The 16,065-nt window shown below is 46.9% G+C and overlaps 1 protein-coding gene across 2 annotated transcripts in view; it reads right to left on the bottom strand.

The window, feature by feature from the left end:
• FHAD1 (forkhead associated phosphopeptide binding domain 1) overlaps positions 1-16,065 on the bottom strand; it is a 165,286-nt gene that overhangs the window by 84,611 nt on the left and 64,610 nt on the right. For both annotated transcript variants that reach the window (XM_045165685.1, XM_045165684.1), the window contains 3 exons: positions 14,202-14,438; positions 3,572-3,695; positions 148-278 (listed from right to left, as the gene is read on the bottom strand). In XM_045165685.1, the coding sequence (XP_045021620.1) occupies positions 148-278; positions 3,572-3,695; positions 14,202-14,438 (492 nt within the window). The remainder of the gene's footprint in view (positions 1-147; positions 279-3,571; positions 3,696-14,201; positions 14,439-16,065) is intronic.

The raw sequence follows: 16,065 nt of genomic DNA, 5'->3' as shown, positions 1-16,065 counted from the left end.
ATGTTTGCTGCATTTGAAAATATATCATGCTATTCTGAGCCACATACTGTACTTTAAAAGCTGCCGAGAAGTTGACTTCTCTGCAGACATGTGACTGCACCGTGTCTGCTTTTCGAAGCTACACTTTGATGATGACCCGACACTCACTCTGGAGTTGAGGGCTTCAAGCTGGTGATCCTTTTCCTTGTTCTCACTTTTTAGTTGATTCACCTCCTGTTTTAGTTGTTGAACTTGCTCATCCTTTGCTAACATATCCTTTTGCAAAGATGACACCATCTCTGCAAAACAAAAACTCACAGGTCAAAAGGGCAGGAAGGATTCCTGGCATCACCACTTCTGTTAGCCAAGTTTCGGACAAGAACCTCCAAGCCCAGGGCCAGCATTCCTAGAACTGCAGAGGTTGTTGCCAAGAATCCCAGAGCAAGAACGGGAATGAGACCAGAGACCATGGAACATGGTTTGAGGCGTCAGGGAGAATGAGGGGCAGTCAGCGAGCACCAGTGGGAGGAGAAGCCTTTGGGGGCCCCTGGTGGGCACAGGCTTGGCAGAACCAAGAGGAAAGGCCATGCCCAGGGCTTGGGAAACAAAGGCCCAGCACAGGTGAAGTCCAGGAATTCTTCTCCAGAGCCCAGGAGATAGACTTGTGGCAGAGCGGACTGCTGGGCACTCTTGGTGGGGCGACTAGCTTGAGTTTGGCCCTGTCCTAACCCCTTATTAGCTTGGCAGTCTTGGACAAGTTATTTCACCTCCCACTTCATGTCCTGCACAGAGTTATTGAAAGGGTCAAGTGAGATGGTCTGTCCTAAGAACATAAAGTGACTAACTTATATTTGTTGTTGTTGTTCAGTCACTAAATCGTGTCTGACTCTTTGCGACCCCATGGACTGCAGCATGCCAGGCTTCTCTGACCTCCACCATCTCCTGGAGATTGCTCAAACTCATGTCCACTGAGTCAGTGATGCCAACCAACCATCTCATCCTCTGTCACCCCCCTATATGGCACTCACTATGTTTCACGACAGCCAGTTTCCAGCATGGCCCCCATGATCCCTGCCTCCTGGAATTCATGCTCTTGTGTGGCCCCTCCTACCCTGAATAGGGCTGACATGGGTAACCCACATGATGCTGTGGAAATGATGCAATGTGTCCTCCCAGGCTGGGTCATTAAAGACACTGTGGCTTCCTCTTTGTTCTCTCTTGCACCACTCACTCTGGGCGAAGCCACCCCCCGTGTTGTGAAGACACTCAAGCAGCCCTTGGGAGAAGTATGTGTGATGAGAGGCTGAGGCCTCCAGCCAACAGCCACATGGGCAGTGACTCTGAAAGGGGTTCCTCCCGCTTCCAGTAAGGCTTTCAATGACATGACTGATGCCCCAGCTGATATCTTGACTGCAATTCAAGAGAACTAAGTTACACACCCCTCTATCCCAAATTCCTGTACTGCAGAAACTGGGTGAGATAATAAATATCAGCTGTTGTTTTATCCGTTACATTTTGGGATATTGCTATATAGCAATAGATAACTAGTCCGTTATTGAATATCACTTTGGAGAAAAGTGGGAAGTGAAAGTGAAAGTTGCTCACTTTCCAAGCTGGTGGAAGATTCCACTTCCAGTGGACTTGGAGCCTCATTATATGCTCAGTGTAATGCAATAGCTAAGTGACACACCCAGCAGCAACAGAGGATGAGATGGTTGGATGGTATCACCGCTTCAATGGACATGAACTTGGGCAAACTCCAGGAGATGGTGAAGGACAGGGAAGCCTGGCGTGCTGCAGTCCATGGGGTTTTGAAGAGTCAGATACAACTTGGTGACTGAACAACAACAACACACCCACCAGTACCATCACAGTTCTGAGGTCAATCATACAATGTCAGAAAGTGGGCAGTGGCCCAATTTCTGGAAATCACTGCCCCTTCCCTGAAATACTTGGAATAATCCTCCCTTTCATTAGCCTATGAAATTACCCAGCCCATAAAAATTAACCACCTCATATTTCAGGGCCGCTCACCTTCTGCGATGGCCCATACTCTCTGCCTGTGGAGTGTGTTTCTCTCTAAACAAATCCACTTCTTACCTATCACTTTGTCTCTCACTGAATTCTCTCTGTGACAAGACATCAAGAACCTGAGCTTTATTAATGAATAAATAAAGCCCAGATGTATGACCTCAATTAAAAGACAGCGTGTTCTGGCCTGGGTCCAAGTCCCACCTGAATTGCAGGGTTTCACACCCACTCTGCTGTTCTCCCTTGGGTCCCCCCTGAGGCACTGGCCACCACGTCACACAGTTTGTTTTCTCCACAGCACAACCACTCTCTGAAGCAGGCTGTTCATTTATTCGTCCTTTTCCTTCAGTGAGTACAGGGTCTGGCTGTCTTGCTCAGAGCTCTGTCCCCAGAGCCTAGAACAGGGCCTGACACCTCGCAGGTGCTCAGTCAGCATGCTGAAGGAATGAAGGAATCCAGGGAGCCCAGGCTCAGCCACAGCTGTGTGTGGGCTGCCCCCACCTCCAAGCTCTTTATCAGGGAACCACCTCTGTTGGTCTCACTTGGGCTCAAGTGCACTCAGGTGAAAATGGGTGAGATGATGGGTACCCAAAGTGGTGACCCCATTTTGTCCATGTTCTAGTTCGCACTTGGGCAGGCTGGCTTGTGGAGCCACCCAAGTCACCCTATGTTCTATGTTCTCCCTGGTGGGGCCAGTGCTCAGGTGACCTCGTAGACAAGATATATGCGTGTGTGTGCTCAGTTGCTCAGTTGTGTCCAATTCTTTGTGACCCCCATGGACTGTAGCCCACCAGGCTCCTCTGCCCATGGAATTGTCCAGGCAAAAATACTTGAGCAGTTGCCATTTCCTTCTCCAGAGGATCTTCCCAGACCAGGGATTGAACCTTGGTCTCCTATATCTCCTGTATTGGCAGATGGATTCTTTACCACTGAGCCAGCCACTTGGGATGGAGAAGGCACTAGCACCCCACCCCAGGACTCTTGCCTGGAAAATCCCATGGGCGGAGGAGCCTGGTGGGCTGCAGTCCATGGGGTTGCAAAGAGTTGGACACGACTGAGTGACTTCACTTTCACTTTTCACTTTCATGCACTGGAGAAGGAAATGGCAACCCACTTCAGTGTTCTTGCCTGGAGAATCCCAGGGACGGGGGAGCCTGGTGGGCTGCCGTCTATGGGGTCGCACAGAGTTGGACACGACTGAAGCGACTTAGCAGCAGCAGCAGCAGCAGCAGCCACTTGGGAAGCCTGGTCAAGATACAACATTGTCTCCAGTATTTATCAGGCCCTGCCCTAGGAAGTGGGTGGCAAGAAATCTGCACTGAGGGAGAATTCTAACTCACGGACACTGGTGGCCCAGTGGGTTGCTGAGATCCCTGAGGCTGCACCCAGGTCATGGGCACAGGTGCTGTGGTAGATTGGTGATGTCTGCAGGGGGAGGGAGGCAGGTGCAGCGATAGATTGGTGATGTCTGTGGGGGGAGGGAGGCAGGTGCAGTGATAGATTGGTGATGTCTGCAGGGGGAGGGAGGCAGTTCTCAGGAGCAAATCCAGAAGGACCTCACCTGAAGTGATGGCATTATCCCTCCTCAAGTTCTCACCCTGGTCCTTCAGGGATGTGATTTCCAGGTTCCTCTCAGACAGGGTTTGGCACAGCACCTGGCTGTAGCCTTGCTGCAGGGCACTGATCTGTGGGAAGAGGCAATACATAGTCAGAGCGGGGTCAGCCGGCTTTGCAGGACACACTTCTCCAAGGCTGGACAAAAAGAGTCAGGTTGATCTTGGGTTGGGGTGTTGGGGAAACCAAGCTTTTCAGGTATAACTGGTGGGAGAGATGGGAGGGTGCCTATTTCTTCAGTGACCACCGTGTCCTACATCATCAAGACACAAACCTTACCTTTGTGGTCACCCAGGGGCTCAGGTGCCCTTGCCCTGGATCCCTTCCTGTGACTGAGGCAGGAGGCAGATGGGCTTCAGGCTGGATACTTACAACCAGCCTTCTGTTTACATTTCCCAAGACAGGAAGTAGGTGGGCTCCAGGTTAGGCATTTACAACCAGCCTTCTGTTTGCACCGTGAGATGGAAACGACGACAGGAACAGGGTAAATGGCTGGACTTTGCCTCCTGTGGACACATCAGTTATGTCGGGGACAGACAGGGGCAAAACCTTGTTTGAGTACAAGACCAAGAGGTCATGTATTTCCCATCCTTGGGGCAAGGGAGTCACTGCACATGTGCAGAAAGGCTCTTTGGGGATACCAAAGGAGGGGTCACCATCCCATAATATGTGATGTCAAGCCCCATCCCTAATTGGCTGCTGGGCTGGAATCTACCTTGGGAAAAAGCTGTGCACACATGTTGGGGAGGATCCTAGGGTAGGTCCCATGTAGAAAAAGAAACCATTTAATTGGCCAAGGGTAAACAAAGACCTACTGGATGGGTAGCCACATAATGCAAAGAGCCGACTCACTAGAGAAGACCCTGATGCTGGGAAGAGATTGACAGCAGGAGGAGAAGGGGACGACAGAGGGCGAGATGGTTGGATGGCATCACCGACTCGATGGACCTGAGTTTGAACAAACTCCACAAGACTGAGCCAGTGAACAACAACAAAAAAGACTTGAAAGAATCACCCTATACACATGATTTAACCACATCTGCCCTGGGCTCCTCCTCACTGAAGGGACGCCCATACCCTTTCTCCCCGGGTGTGCATCTCTGTCTTAACGAAACAAACTGTTTCTCTTTGTGCTCTTCCAGTTGTCCTGCTGTGTCTGAAACAGTTAACTTTGTACCTGTTTTTCTTTTTTTACAGTTTTTGCCTCCACAAGAAATGCATTTTTCAATGGGAGCAAGAGCCAGGGGAGATTTGCTTCTAGGCTCTAGCTGTTGATGGTCCAGTGGCTAGGAGTCCTGGTTTTTATCCCAGGTTCAGTTCCAGGGCAGGGAACTAAGACCTCGCTTCAAGCCACCGCTCACTGTTGCCTCTCCGAGATCACCATCTGTGGCCTTTTAGCCATAAATAGGCCAGCCGTTGGTGCTGAGTCATCCAGCACTGACTGTATGCAGAGTGAAATTCAAGAGACAGGAGGGTGTTGTGTGTGCTCAGTCACGTTCGACTCTTCTGTGACCCCAGGGACTGTAGCCCGCTGGGCTCCTCCATCCACGGGATTTCCCAGGCAAGAACACTGGAGTGGGTTGCCATTTCCTATTCCAGGGGTTCTTCCCAACTCAGGGATCAAGCCCATGTCTCCTATGTCCCCTGCATTGGCAGGCGGATTCTTTACCACTGGGAAGCCCCCAAGAGATGAGGTCTGCCATCTCTTCAATATATATTGAATATATATAATGAATATATATTCATTATATAAAAAATTTCCTTTAATGAGAACAGCAAATCGCTTATACAACACTCCGGAGTTTACACAACTCATGTGCACCTGCTACATGGATACTCCTCACAGCATTGCCGAAGGCTGATGTTCCCAGCAGGCTTCCCATTTGCAAGAGGGCAGACTGAGACTGGGAGAGGTAAAGTCCCCTGCTCAGGATCACGGGGCTGGTCAGAGGTGGAGAAGGATTCAAACCCAGCCTCTAGGGGCCCGTTTCCACTTTTCCAGGTGGCCCTAGGAAGCAGCATGAAAAGTTGGAGGCTCTAAAGTGTGGACTTGGGAGCCAGACTGTAGGCTTCAAGTCCTGTTTCTGCCTGTTATGGGCCATGTGAACACAGGAAGACGCCGTATTTTATTTTCAGTCTGTACGTGGGGTGATGGCAGTCCCAGTCTGATAGGATTGCTAGAAGTATAGTTTTTTCCCCAGTCCTTGCTTTGCGGCATGTTGGATCTTTGTTTTCCAACCAGGGATCAAACCTGTGCCCTCTGCTTCAGGAGCTTGGAGTCTTAACCACTGGACCACCAGGAAATCCCTGTTAGAAGTATCTTAACAAATTAGTCATGTGTGCAAGTAATCAGATTATGCCTGGCACACAGCATAGAGGGATGAGGTGTCATGGTCCTCTCAGCTGACTACCCATGGCGTGTTTTAGCTTCAGCTTCCCTTGTCTGTCTCTGGGGAAAGGAGTTGGGAATCTTTTTGTGCATTTGTAAGTCTTGCTCAGGCTCACTTTAACACTGCTGTGGTTGTTATTAGGAGGAAATACAGGAATCATGGGTGGGATGACCATGGGCTGGCTGCTCCAAGAACTCTGGAAGTCCCTGGCTCAGAACCCACTTGAGGGCCAGCCCCTCTCCAGGGATCCATACGCCGGGCGGGGGCCCTGGAAGGATCTCCTTGGAAAGCAGCCCTGGTAAGGGCTGGAAAGTAGCTGCCGCATTTACTGCAAGAGAGAACCACCTCTCACAGGTACCCGAGAGGCTGGGGAAGGGAGGTGGGCCAGAACCCCCTCCCTCTTCATCTGACTCATCGGACTGCTTGGTCTGAGTGGCCAGGCCTTTTCCCTCCCAGGGTGTGCTGTGGGCCTTTGCGGCTTTGATTTTTCAGACGTCAGGACTCAGTTCTCCCACAGGGACATGCTTATTGGGGCAGAAATGCCACATAGTCTGTAGACAAGATGAGAACTAGCTTGTTTTGATAGATCAAAATAGAAGCGACAAGGAGCAGGATGCAATTTCTTTGTTTTCCTAAGGTAAGGTTGCCAGATTTGGGGGAGAAAAAAAGGATGCAAATGACAGATAACATTTTCCTGTGTGTCCCATGCAGTATGTGGAACATACTCTAAAAAGGATATTCTAATATTCAAATTTAATTGGGTATCCCTACTTTATCTGGCAACCCCACCCTAAGAGAGTTCTTAAACTTCAGTCATTCAAATACCACTTTCACTATTTTTGCCATATCTCTTTGCTGGTCCCACTATAATTTCTTAGCATTTTTCTTAGAAGCCCCTTGCTTTCTAAACTTAAAAAACATGTATTAAATTAAAAATAACTGCTATAAGAGTAAATAGAGACTCAACATCTTAAATAAAAATAATCTTTAAAAAAAGAGAAAATACAAGAATTTCCCTGTTTACTGTCAGACCAGGCTGCAGGCTTCACATTAAAAAAAAAAAAGACTGGGGGGAAGGGGCGGGCATGCCCAGGTATTTGGGTAACGGTGAGGTGAATTTAACTCAGATGACCATTATATCTACTACTGCGGGCAGGAATCCCTCAGAAGAAATGGAGTAGCCATCATGGTCAACAAAAGAGTTCGAAATGCAGTACTTGGATGCAATCTCAAAAATGACAGAATGATCTCTGTTCGTTTCCAAGGCAAACAATTCAATATCACAGTAATCCAAGTCTATGCCCCAACCAATAACGCTGAAGAAGCTGAAGTTGAACGGTTCTATGAAGACCTACAAGACCTTTTAGAACTAACACCCAAAAAAGATGTCCTTTTCATTATAGGGGACTGGAATGCAAAAGTAGGAAGTCAAGAAACACCTGGAGTAACAGGCAAATTTGGCCTTGGAATACAGAATGAAGCAGGGCAAAGACTAATAGAGTTTTGCCAAGAAAATGCACTGGTCATAGCAAACACCCTCTTCCAACAACACAAGGGAAGACTCTACACATGGACATCACCAGATGGTTAACACCGAAATCAGACTGATTATATTTTTTGCAGCCAAAGATGGAGAAGCTCTATACAGTCAACAAAAACAAGACCAGGAGCTGACTGTGGCTCAGACCATGAACTCCTTATTGCCAAATTCAGACTGAAATTGAAGAAAGTAGGGTCGGACACGACTGAGCGACTTCACTTCCACTTTTCACTTTCATGCATTGGAGAAGGAAATGGCAACCCACTCCAGTGTTCTTGCCTGAAGAATCCCAGGGACAGGGGAGCCTGGTGCGCTGCTGTCTATGGGGTCGCACGGAGTTGGACAGGACTGAAGTGACTTAGTAGCAGCAGCAGCAGCAGGAAAAACCACTAGACCATTTAGGTATGACCTAAATCAAATCCCTTATGATTATACAGTGGAAGTGAGAAATAGATTTAAGGGCCTAGATCTGATAGATAGAGTGCCTGATGAACTATGGAATGAGGTTTGTGACATTGTACAGGAGACAGGGATCAAGACCATCCCCATGGAAAAGAAATGCAAAAAAGCAAAATGGCTGTCTGGGGAGGCCTTACAAATAGCTGTGAAAAGAAGAGAAGCGAAAAGCAAAGGAGAAAAGGAAAGATATAAGCATCTGAATGCAGAGTTCCAAAGAATAGCAAGAAGAGATAAGAGAGCCTTCCTCAGCGATCAATGCAAAGAAATAGAGGAAAACAACAGAATGGGAAAGGCTAGAGATCTCTTCAAGAAAATTAGAGATACCAAGGGAATATTTCATGCAAACATGGGCTCGATAAAGGACAGAAATGGTATGAACCTAACAAAAGCAGAAGATATTAAGAAGAGATGGCAAGAATACACAGAAGAACTGTACAAAAAAGATCTTCACGACCCAGATAATCACGATGGTGTGATCACTGACCTAGAGCCAGACATCCTGGAATGTGAAGTCAAGTGGGCCTTAGAAAGCATCACTACGAACAAAGCTAGTGGAGGTGATGGAATTCCAGTTGAGCTATTCCAAATCCTGAAAGATGATGCTGTGAAAGTGCTGCACTCAATATGCCAGCAAATTTGGAAAACTCAGCAGTGGCCACAGGACTGGAAAAGGTCAGTTTTCATTCCAATCCCAAAGAAAGGCAATGCCAAAGAATGCTCAAACTACCGCACAATTGCACTCATCTCACATGCTAGTAAAGTAATGCTCAAAATTCTCCAAGGCAGGCTTCAGCAATATGTGAACTGTGAACTTCCAGATGTTCAAGCTGGTTTTAGAAAAGGCAGAGGAACCAGAGACCAAATTGCCAACATGTGCTGGATCATGGAAAAAGCAAGAGAGTTCCAGAAAAACATCTATTTCTGCTTTATTGACTACGCCAAAGCCTTTGACTGTGTGGATCACAATAAACTGTGGAAAATTCTGAAAGAGATGGGAATACCAGACCACCTGACCTGCCTCTTGAGAAATCTGTATGCAGGTCAGGAAGCAACCATTAGAACTGGACATGGAACAACAGACTGGTTCCAAATAGGAAAAGGAGTATGTCAAGGCTGTATATTATCACCCTGCTTATTTAACTTATATGCAGAGTACTTTATGAGAAACGCTGGACTGGAAGAAGCACAAGCTGGAATCAAGATTGCTGGGAGAAATATCAATAACCTCAGATATGCAGATGACACCACCCTTATGGCAGAAAGTGAAGAGGAACTAAAAAGCCTCTTGATGAAGGTGAAAGAGGAGAGTGAAAAAGTTGGCTTAAAACTCAACATTCAGAAAACGAAGATCATGGCATCTGGTCCCATCACTTCATGGAAAATAGATGGGGAAACAGTGGAAACAGCATCAGACTTTATTTTTCTGGGCTCCCAAATCACTGCAGATGGTGACTGCAGCCATGAAATTAAAAGACGCTTACTCCTTGGAAGGAAAGTTATGACCAACCTAGATAGCATATTCAAAAGCAGAGATGTTACTTTGCCAACAAAGGTCTGTCTAGTCAAGGCTATGGTTTTTCCAGTGGTCATGTATGGATGTGAGAGTTGGACTGTGAAGAAAGCTGAGCACCGAAGAATTGATGCTTTTGAACTGTGGTGTTGGAGAAGACTCTTGAGAGTCCCTTGGACTGCAAGGAGATCCAACCAGTCCATTCTGAAGGAGATCAGCCCTGGGATTTCTTTGGAAGGAATGATGCTAAAGCTGAAACTCCAGTACTTTGGCCACCTCATGCGAAGAGTTGACTCATTGGAAAAGACTCTGATGCTGGGAGGGATTGGGGGCAGGAAGAGAAGGGGACGACAGAGGATGAGATGGCTAGATGGCATCACTGACTCGATGGATGTGAGTCTGAGTGAACTCCGGGAGTTGGTGATGGACAGGGAGGCCTGGTGTGCTGTGATTCATGGGGTCGCAAAGAGTCCGGAGACGACTGAGCGACTGAACTGAAGTGAACTGAACTGTGGTGACCTTGCCACCAGATGGCGCTCACGGCCTTTGGTCCCGGTTTCTGTGCCTGAAAATCTTGTCATTCTTACTCAGAGAATTAGTGGAAGTTTCAAGGTCTCACAAGTTTTCTTTCTCATTTCATGCACCACCATGGTTGAGAGTCTATGACATTTATGATGGTTATATATACTTTTCCCCTGGGGCATCTGAAACATTATTGGGACAGGTCTACTCTAGAAGGTGGCGGTGGGGAGGGGACACAGGCCACTCTGGCCCCCAACCTCTCCCAGGCTACTGTTGTTCAGTTGCTCAGTTTTGTCCGACTCTTTGGAATCCCATGGACTGTAACATGCCAGACTCTTCTGTCCTCCACCATCTCCCGGAGTTTCCTCAAATTAATGTCCATTGAGTCAGTGATGCTATCTAACCATTTCATCCTCTGTTGCCCCTTTCTCCTTTGGCCTTCAATCTTTCCTAGCATCAGGGTCTTTTCCAGTGAGTTGGCTCTTTGCATCAGGTGGCCAGAGTACTGGAGCTTCAGCTTCAGCATCAGTCCTTCCAATGAATATTCAGAGTTGATTTCCTTTAGGATTGGATCTGGATCTCCTTGCTGTCCAAGGGACTCTCAAGAGTCTTCTCCAAACCACATTTCTAAAGCATCAATTCTTCAGTGCTCGTTTTCTTTATGGTCCAAATCTCACATTTGTACATGACCACCTTCTATGGGTGGGTGTGGTGGGGGACACAGGCCACTCTGCCCACCAGCCTCCGCAAGGCTATACTTTTGCATGTTTGTGCTTTGGACTTTGAGTGAAGAAAATTCTTTCATCTCTTACTGAGGAGTTGAAAGAGGGTGGGCGGTGGCGGTGGTGGAATGCAACTTTCCCATAAAAGGTACTTGGAACGCTTAAGCAAACTGTTTCTAGCTCTTCTCAGCTTAATGGGTTTATTTGCATAAGGAAGAACACACAGAGACAAACTTCCAGAAGGGAAAACATACGTTCCCCTCTAAAGACTCCAGTGCTTTTGACAGATTTAAAATATTTCATTTTAAGTGTCAGAGTTTTAGGATTTTGGATTGCTGGAAAACTCAAGTCTTCAAGGGACTTCCCTGGTGGTCCAGTGGTTGACAGTTCACCTTCCCATGTAGGGGACGTGGGTTTGATCCCTGGTCAAGGAACTAAGAGCTTGTGCTCCACGATTAGAGAAAGCCTGCACGCACAACAAAGGCCTAGCTTAGCCAAAAAAAAAAGTGTTTCAAACCTCTTTGTTACTTTTACTACCAAAACAAATATCCATGTTGTCTGTAATTGGCATAAATTCCAAGATGTTTAATGTCTGTTACGCTATGTAATAAAATGGGCCTAGAATCATAAGAAAATTAATAGTGCTAGGAGGAGTGACTGTTTCAAGATACTAATTTGGTTTCTAATTAGCACAGGCGTATAAGAACACATGCAGGTAAGAATTTTCTAGCGATATTTCTAGGGGATCGAAGATCTTTGAGAGCAAGTCATTATGTACACGCTTTCAGGGACTAAGGAGAATGCATATGGTAATCAGAACGATAAATCAACCAGCCATGCGGCTTCTGCTTCTGGCTGAATGTTCTGCAGGCAGTAGAATATTGAAGAAGCTGAAACGTAAGTGGATGCAACTCGATTTGAGTTCAAACCAGGGCAGCCTCTGGTTCACAGATGTCTTGTTACAAAATACTCTCCTTCAGTTATAAGTAAAGCTCCAGAGGTAGAGGAGTTAACAGGATGATGAATCAGTGTAATTATTTCTAGATAATATCTTTGTAAAAAAATTTTTTTTCCCTCCAGATATCATCAGCCACTTTAAATAACAGTCAAATTGTGACTGGCTGATATTCAAAGATACGTGGAAATTCTATAATATTATACGTCAAATATGTTTCAACTGAAAAAAAAAAGATATATGAGAATAATTCAGCCTTGTCCATGTACCTGTGACATTAGGTCAGGAAAGCTCTGAAATGGGAAGATAACTGAAAAGGATATTTCAGCAAAACTAGGTTCAGCTTGAGGGAAGGTGCTCCTCAGTGCATCCGTTACACGTCATGGTAGTTGTTTGCAGCAGGGGTTCCTGAAGGACTTGCTGCTTTCAGTGTTTTCTTCAAAAATAGGTTCAAAAGAGAGTCACCGCTTCGTTGAAATACTAGAACATCTATCCTGTTTCCTGGTTTATTCTGTCCCCCTCACTAGAACAAAACAGGGGGAAGGATCATGTCTTCCTTGTTTCTGCGGAATTCACAGAGCCTGGAAGACAGCATGACACAGGGTTGGCCCCCGCAAATACTGATTTGAATGAATGGATGGATGGATGAAGAACAAACAGACGCGGACCTATCAGAGTTTTGGAAGGTTACTAGGACCAGCCTTTGCCTTCATGGAGCTGACAGTCTCCTGATAGAATCTCCTAGGTGCCCCATACAACCGTGTCTTTCTCGGGCACCATTTCTAGGACTGAAACTGCGCACGTATAATCGGTTACAGAAGGGGAAGGCAGTAAACAGAGAATCAGGGAACTGAGGCCCCAAATGTGGCTATGGCTTTAAGCAGAATTACGCACTGAGGCCAAAATTCATCAGTGGCCCATTTATTTTTCTTACAACTATGTTGAGATCTGGGCTTCCCTGGTGGCTCAGCTGGTAAAGAATCCACCTGCAATGCAGGAGACCCCGGTTTCATTCCTGGGTTGGGAAGATCCCCTGGAGAAGAGAAGGACTACTCACTCCAGTATTCTGGCCTGGAGAGTTCCATGGACTGTATGGTCCGTGGGGAGAGTCAGACACAACTGAGCTACTTTCACATATGTTGAGATATAATTTATGTACAAGATCAATGGCCTATTTTAAAGTCATTCCTTAAAAAAAAATTTTTTTTTTTTGGATCTAGTTTCAAGAGAAAGGAACTTGACTATAAATCCAGGCATCCCGGGTGGAGAATTTTGGGTAAAATTCTCCATAAATGAAGCAGCAGCTGCCTTCAGGGTTTGATAAAGGCCTTGGTGTTTGGAACACTGGGAGGTTCCTTCTCCCCATCTCCAGTCCTTTCTGGCTGGGGCCAGGTGAGCATGAGAGGTGGTCACTAAAGCCACAGAGCTGGGTGGAAGTGGCAGAGGGGAGCTCAAGTCACACAGCCCCCTCTCCTTTACTGCGCAAGCTGTAACAAGTTCCTGGGTATCTCCGAGCCTACCCCAGTCTCCTCATCTGTAGAATCATATGTGTGGTCAGGGGCTTCCCAGATGGTGCTAGTGGTGAAGAATCTGCTTGCCAAGGCAGGAGATGTAAGAGACCAGGGTTTGATCCCTGGGTCAGGAAGATTCCCTAGAGTAGGGTATGGCAATCCACTCCAGTCTCCTTGCCTGAGGAATCCCATGGACAGAGGAGCCTGGCAGGCCTCGGTCCATAGAGTTGCAGAGTCGGACACGACTGAAGAAGGCACTTAATCAAAGGTATTAATAGTATTGTTCTTAGCAGGCTAGGAACCTACCAAGTCTCTCCTCCTTGGATCTGTGCTCTTCTCCACCATCTGTGCTGACCACCTGTTTCCAACTATCCGGGTGGATACCCTTGGTGCTCCCTGAGGCTCCACCTGAGAGCCATCACCCTGAGTCACCACCCTAAGGCTCTGACCCCTTGTCTTCAACCCCTACCTGGTTTTTCTTTTTTTTAATTAATTGTCATTAAAGTATAGTTGCTTTAGAATGTTGTGTTAGTTTCTGCTGCACAGCAAAATGAATCAGTTACATATACACATATATCCCTTCTTGTTTCGACTTCCTTCCCATTTATTTCACCACAGAGCATTGAGTAGGGTTCCCTGTGCAATACAGTAGGTTCTCATGAGTCATCTATTTTATACATAGTATTAAGAGTGTGGGGCTTCCCTGGTGACTCAGTGGTAAAGAATCCACCTGCCAAGGCAGGAGCTGCAGTTTCCATCCCTGGGTTGGGGACATGCCCCTGGAGAAGGAAATGGCAACCCACTCCAGTGTTCTTGCCTGGAAAATCTCATGGACAGAGGAGCCTGGTGGGCTATTGTTCATGGGGTCGCATAAGAGTCGGACATGACTTAGCAACCAAACAACAATTAAGAGTGTGTGTATGCCAATCCCAACCTCCCAATCCATCCCACGCCCCTCCTCCCCCTACCTGGCTTTTCAAGTTCTCGATTTCTCTCTGTTGGGCATCATCGTCTTCCTCCAGAACCTGGAGCTTGGGCGGGACCACCCTCTCATTCTGTCTGGAGGTGGCTGTTTCCGACAGCTTCTGGCTCAGGTGGGCCACTTCGTTCTGAAGGTTCGCGATCACGGCATCTTTGTATTTGGATTCGAGTTCGAAATCTGAGAGACGGCTGACTTCTTTTCCCAGCAGCAGAATTATTTCATCCTGGGTGGAGGCCAGATGGGAAGTTTAGTGGGTGTGGGTCTGGGTGTAAGGCTGAGCCCATTGAAAAAAATATAGGAAAAATATGGTATCATTCTCTGGGAAGGTGAGGGCAGGCAGGGAAGGACAAGGCAGATTCTCAAGGCTATCTCTGTCACTTGAGAAAACCTCAAAGAGTCAAGAATTTGGTTGAAATTATGTACTTGTATATAGATATCTGTAATGGATGTCGGGGCTTCTCTGGTGGTGCTAGTGGCAAAGTACTCGCCTGCCAATGCAGGAGATATAAGAGATGTGGGTTTGACCCCTAGGTCGGGAAGATCCCCTGGAGGAGGGCATGGCGACCCACTCCAGTATTCTTGCCTGGAGAATGCCATGGACAGAGAAGCCTGGTGAGCTACAGTCCATGGGGTTGCAAAGGGTCAGACACGACTGAAGCGACTTAGCCTGCACACACGAGTGGATGTCTATAGCTCACAGGTACTGAAACTACTGAGAATTATCCTTTCACATTAAGAATAACCATCCCACTTGGGAACTTTTGTTGCTGGAAAGTTTATAATATTTTATTTATAATATTCAGCCTAGCACACTGGGGACCTAGGAAAGGTAACTAGGAAATCAACATTCTGTTCAATCACATTCTACTTATAACGAGGGCTATTTTTTTTTTTAAACTTAAAACATTTAATACATTCTGAAATATTTATTTTCCCTTTCCTCTCTTCTAGGACTTCCTGCCTCTCTGGCAATTCATTTAAGACTTTTTTTTCCAGGTCACTGGATCTGGGAAGTAAATGAGACGGGAATGGTGATTATTTGTGCGTGCTGCTGTAAACTTTGGGCTAGAAAAGCAACATCGCTGGCAGACTTCGCCCACAGGTGTAATTAACTGTGTCTTCCATCTCTCCAAAGAAAAAGTTCTAACAAAAGAATTTGTTAGGTTTTCCAAAAGTGGAAGAAAAAAAAAAATCCCCCAAGCTTCTCACCAGCAGTTATCAACAAAATGTCAAGAAAACTGGGGAAAAAAAAAAAAAAAAAAAGAATTCACCAGATGCCTTTTCAAAGGCAGACACAAAAAGAGATAAACAGGCAATTTCCAGGCTGGCTCATTCCCAGGGGAGCTTGCCCAGTTGGCCTCAAGACCTTCCAGCTCTATGACCTGGGGAAGGACAGGATCTTAGTCAGGAGGAAGCTTGTCTGACATTGTTAGCTGCTGCCAAGGGTCTTCCTCTGCTGCTGCTGCTGCTAAGTCGTTTCAGTCGTGTCTGACTCTGTGCAGCCCCATGGACTGCAGCTTATCAGGCTTCTCCGTCCATGGGATTCTCCAGGCAAGAACACTGGAGTGCGTTGCCATTTCCTTCTCCAGGTCTTCCTCTGGGTCCCTGTAAATGCTGGTGGCAAAATTTCAAGAGAGAGTACCAAACAGATTACCTGCTCCTGGGAAATCTGCCCCCCTCTTTCATCCTATTATGATCAGCCAGGTGCTTATTTATTTTTCATGCAACAAACACTCTCTGGGCAGCCACTATATACCAGGCCCTGTGTTGGTGCTGAAATATAAGTTTGCAGAGGGCGGCGGACCGGTGTGGGTTCTGTCTTCCTGGTGAGCGCCACCCCCCAGCCCCCA

This window comes from Bubalus bubalis, chromosome 5 (genome assembly GCF_019923935.1).
Source record: "Bubalus bubalis isolate 160015118507 breed Murrah chromosome 5, NDDB_SH_1, whole genome shotgun sequence".
Classification (NCBI taxonomy): Eukaryota; Metazoa; Chordata; class Mammalia; order Artiodactyla; family Bovidae; genus Bubalus; species Bubalus bubalis.
Note: the sequence above shows the minus strand (reverse complement) of the source record. Positions and strands in the feature narration are given on the sequence as shown.